Source organism: Littorina saxatilis, linkage group LG8 (assembly GCF_037325665.1).
Source record: "Littorina saxatilis isolate snail1 linkage group LG8, US_GU_Lsax_2.0, whole genome shotgun sequence".
Classification (NCBI taxonomy): Eukaryota; Metazoa; Mollusca; class Gastropoda; order Littorinimorpha; family Littorinidae; genus Littorina; species Littorina saxatilis.
Window position 1 is genome coordinate 57,745,460 of NC_090252.1, and position 5,000 is coordinate 57,750,459.

Consider the following 5,000-nt stretch of genomic DNA (forward strand, 5'->3'; position numbering starts at 1 on the left):
TCCAGGAATATAATATATACCCTTACGTATACATTCATATCTCCCTTTAAGCATGCACTGTTCACTCAAGTGGGTAAACACAAACTATGTGCATAAAGCTCCGCAGAGGTGATTTCAGCTTATGTCTGTTGCTTTCACCGAAAATGAAGGGCAAACTGAATTTTAAACATAAAATGAATAAACAACCCAGTTTACTTCACAACTCATTCTTGTGTTGTAATATGTTTATAGTAGTAAACATGACACAATCTCAATCTTAACCTTAGAAGACCCAGTCTCGGCGGTTGAGCAGAAGTATTTAAACTCGGTCCCAGGAACAAGAAGCTGGCAGCGTTGGGCGTTTCCATAGTGATGACCTGGAATCCCAGCTGACCTTGGTGACCTTCAAATGTGAGGAGCGGAACATCGTCCCCCACTGAGGTGAAGCTGCTCGTTATTACTCGCATAGTACCTTGTTGCAGAAACAGACACAAACAAGGAAAATAATTATTTGTTTTTGATAATGAAAATGATCACGCTCTAGCACTAATACATCTGACTATTGTTTTGTGTAACACAACCACATCTAGCTAAGGCAACGATATACATACATGCAATCAACTGTGAATGAAGACAAGAGTGCAACTGGTTTAATCAAAACTGGGGCAAATAAAGCAGTGTTTATGTTTTGTGTGAAGATGATGCACTCACATTACAGCCCTAGGCAGCCCTCCACAGGAAAGTATTATTTTAACATCTTATAATGACGGAGTAAGACTACCTATGTGATATGGTGGCTGAAAATGGTGATAATAGTATGCCTAATCTTGACATTCAAATGGCAGAGACGATTTCTCAATATCAAGTTGCCCCACGAATGGTAACTCCGTGTATGCTGAGCAGCGGCAGCAAGACAGTCAAAAGGGAACTCAAGCTACAGCAAATGTATTCCGAAAAGAAAAGGTTAATGACTGTTTACGTTGTTGTCATAACAGATTAGATTCGAAGAAAAGTACACTTAAAAACGTGATGTAAAAAAGCATAAACTGTTAGGTAGAATAAAACGTCTCTCAGGTTAGGTTGGCAGCTAAATAAAACAAATAAGCATCGCCACGTCCAGGAAAACGATGCCAACAGCAGTTATATACGGACACATGCATACCTTTCCAGTGCCCGGTGTCACGAACTGAACACTCTGCCTGAACAATCCTTCTCATTGCGGTCAATGCGCATGTGCTAACATGGGAAGATTAATCAGGTCGTTAACAACCTAACCCTAACCCTAACCCTTACCCTAACCTTAACCCTAACCCATGGTTCGTTCGGTCAAAGGGTCGCATTTTTAAAGTCCAATATTGGCGCATGCGCATTGACCGCAATAAGAAGGATTGTTCAGCAGAGGTTTCAGTTCGGGACACCGGTCTGAGCTCAATATGAGTTGAACCCCCCTCCTCCTCATCCAACAACCACTACCCCCCGCCCACACACACACACACACACATACACACACACACACACACACACACACACACACATACAAAACACCCAGAGGGGGAACAATATAAACCCATTTCTAAGAGCCATGGTAGTTGGCAGGAGGTAAAAGCTACACGAAGACAAAAATAACTAATGACGGGTTGCTTCCCTTATACCACTACACCACCTGTACAGCTCATGTCGACAGCACCACTTTATGTTCATTCTAACATGCAGTAGGCTCTCAGTGTATTTTAGTTATACTCACAGAGAACTCGCAGAGCAGCAGAACTGGACACTGGCTGACCGACGCCATTGTCCGCTGTGCACGTGTACACGGCACTGTCTTCGCATCGTGCACCGGACAGCGACAGGGTGTGGAGCAGTCGGGACTGTCGGACAAGGCCTATGCCCCTCAGTCTGGCAACTTCCTTGCCATCTTCTGTAGTCTACAAGTGGAATACAATGGATGGTTATTGACACACAGAGACACACACCAATAGAGACACAGACACACACATACACAGACACAGACAGACAGACAGACAGACACGGGCACACATACACACACACACACACACACACACACACACACACACACACACACACATACACACACACACACACACACACACACACACACACACACACAAACGCACTCACACACACACTAAATATAACCAACCCATCAACAATTTCACCAAACTGGACAATCACAAAAAAGCATCGAAGGGAAACCAACAATGATGAGTGTTCCATTCTCACCAGAAGCAGGTTAGGCGGAGGTGCCCCCGAAGCAGTGCATATAAATCCCACTGTAAGAGACTGGTTTTCCTTCACTTGAAGCAGCCCAGATTGTGAGTTCAGCGTCAAATTAACCATGGAAGGAGACGCTGTAGACAAGGATAACATGGTTTGCATTTGTTAATTTAATTCGGTGGGAGGACTATTGAAACTATTCGTAGAATGGACCAGCGATGTACATGTATTCTATTGGAGAACTTCAGCGATTGACCATTGATGTGCATTATACTGACGTTTTCCAGCATTGGGAGTATAAGTGTGGACACATAATGAATTTCCTGATTAAAGTACGTTGAAAATTTGAGTTTCAGAAATATGATATTGTGACTTTTTAATGTTAGTGAACAAAAGAATCAGGAAGTATCAGCTCCACACTGGTTAAAGAAAATGTAAAATTAGTAACCCGAAACAGTCCTTGGCTTGTATTGAAGATTATCTCAAGTTCACAGCCTCAAGCGTCTCGATGTAGATGTCAATCAATAGCTACCCATTCGTACTAAAGCCTGGCAAAATACAGGGTGACCAAACAAATGCCATCCATTTCGAAAGAGCACACGATCAGATCCACCTCCAAACGTGAACATGTGTGATGTGATCATGCATTAGCTGAAGTTAATGTACACTAAATGTGCAGTGATTCATTGTAAATATTGAGCATGTATAGGGGTCATATTCTGTTTGGATCACCATGTGTAAGAACACACGTTATATAAATGAAGGAGGTAAAGAACGACTTCTTAAGGTGTTTTTCTGTCGTTTCAGTTTTGTTTTATTTTAACAACACAAAGCATCGCTATACTCACTTGCAACAGTAACAGTGAAGCCGTCTTGAGCTGTAACGTTCACGGACCAATTGTTAACGCAGCGGAATTGTCTGACGTCATGGTCACTCCGTGTCACCTGCCACGTCATTGTCAGGCTGCTGACGTCATAAGCACCGCTGATGACTTCCGTGTCGAAGTTGTTGTTGGTCCCTGTGTACAACCTGAGTCGTCCCCCGGGCTGTCCGATGTTGTCTGTGCTGCACGTGCAGGTGACAGTGCTGTTCTCAGGAACTGGGTCACTGGGGCAGCTCAGCACTGGTTGTGAGGGGCGCACTGTCGTTCAGAAAAAAAAACCCAGAACAATTCAGAAAGATATGTGGTTGCGTTGCTACAGTGTAAAACTCTTTCAGGAGACAGTACTGGGCTGAAATCTGTGAACTATGTGTCTTATGTCATGCTTCAAATAAACTCGATCTGAAAGCTCTCACTGGAACTATGTGTCTTATTTCATGGTTCAAACAAACTAATTTGCAATTTGTGACTCTTTATCAACAAAAGCACAAGAACTTGTTCTCTGTACTGTGTATTTGAAATGCTTTAAATACGTCAATGCTAATGTATGAATGCATTTCATCAATAATATACTCATCTAAAACTGTCACATAAGATCCATATTGTTCGCCAAGCGTAAAGTAATTTGTTTGACTGTTTTGCAATAGCACGCCTACCTACATTATTATAATTATTATTATTATGAACATTTGTGCGCCTAATCTAAATATAGCCCTAGGCGCTTACAAAACATAAAATACATAGTGAACATTATACGAAACACAAATCGACAAGGACTCATACACTCGCAGACAGGCGCACAGCGAGAACGCGACGCACTCACTCATACCAACTACAGGCACATGCATTCTAGACGGAAACTGCCACTTTAGATCTGTGTATTGCCTTGAGTCCGAGTCTGGAGATACGCGCGCGATACAAGACTTCATATAACATAACAGGTTTACATACATCAGAAAGCAATGTATGACTGTTTATTAACACACACCTATTTGAAAAGTGTCACTGGAGACCTGTGTGTTGCCAGGAGACACTGCCACGCTGCAGTCGTAGGCACCGGTGTCAATAAGAAACGGCAAAATGACGTCACAACTCCCGGCCCTGTCTGACGTGTTATTGGTGTCAATAGGGGATGGCAGCAGGTTTGGTGTGACGCTCTGGGTGTTTATTCCTACCTGCCATGATAAAAACAAATGTTCACTCTTGTTCGTGATCCAAAGTATCCAGGCACAAAGCAGTTTTACTGCAAACTGAATCCCCCTACCTTCGACAATTCTTACATTTGTTCAGTGCTGCTATATTCAAAACAATACATACTAAGTATAAGACGCACATCTCACACATTTCTTTTCTTAGAAAATCAGGAGCACTATGATTCCTATGTTTTGCAGTCACATTACACAAAACAAAATGGCATTGATGACTACAGTCATGTCGTTCATTATGACAAATGTAGCTTAAGTTGGTGGACATGAAACGAAGGTAAGAAATGACAGACACTATTACCGCTGTACTGATGTACCTGCCAAACACACGAATAGAGCCCCCTTGAAGAGTAGACTTGTGTGATTCCAGCGTGACATGGTATTGTGTACCCCTGGTCTGTTCTCGTAAAGGCACTCGTTGGTTTTGACAATACAGCTGGTACTGAAACAAAAATATCACCTCACAGCTATTCATACCTAAACAATCCACCCTTTAAGTTATTTCACACACATACATTTGTACTTGACATATAATATTGGACATACAGACACAGAGAGAGAGAGAGAGAGAGAGAGAGAGAGAGAGAGAGAGAGAGAGAGAGAGAGAGAGAGAGAGAGAGAGAGAAAGAGAGAGAAAGAGAGAGAGAGAGCAAGGGAGAAAGAGAGAAAGAGAGAGCAAGGGAGAGAGGGAGAGAGAGAG

General features: G+C 42.6%; 1 protein-coding gene across 1 annotated transcript in view; it reads right to left on the reverse strand.

Moving 5' to 3' along the window:
• LOC138972400 (uncharacterized) overlaps positions 1-5,000 on the reverse strand; it is a gene marked incomplete at its 3' end in the record, with an annotated part of 9,848 nt that overhangs the window by 1,602 nt on the left and 3,246 nt on the right. Inside the window, 6 exon segments of the mRNA XM_070345058.1 lie at positions 262-451; positions 1,724-1,904; positions 2,221-2,348; positions 3,063-3,356; positions 4,084-4,270; positions 4,618-4,742. Of these exon segments, the coding sequence (XP_070201159.1) occupies positions 262-451; positions 1,724-1,904; positions 2,221-2,348; positions 3,063-3,356; positions 4,084-4,270; positions 4,618-4,742 (1,105 nt within the window).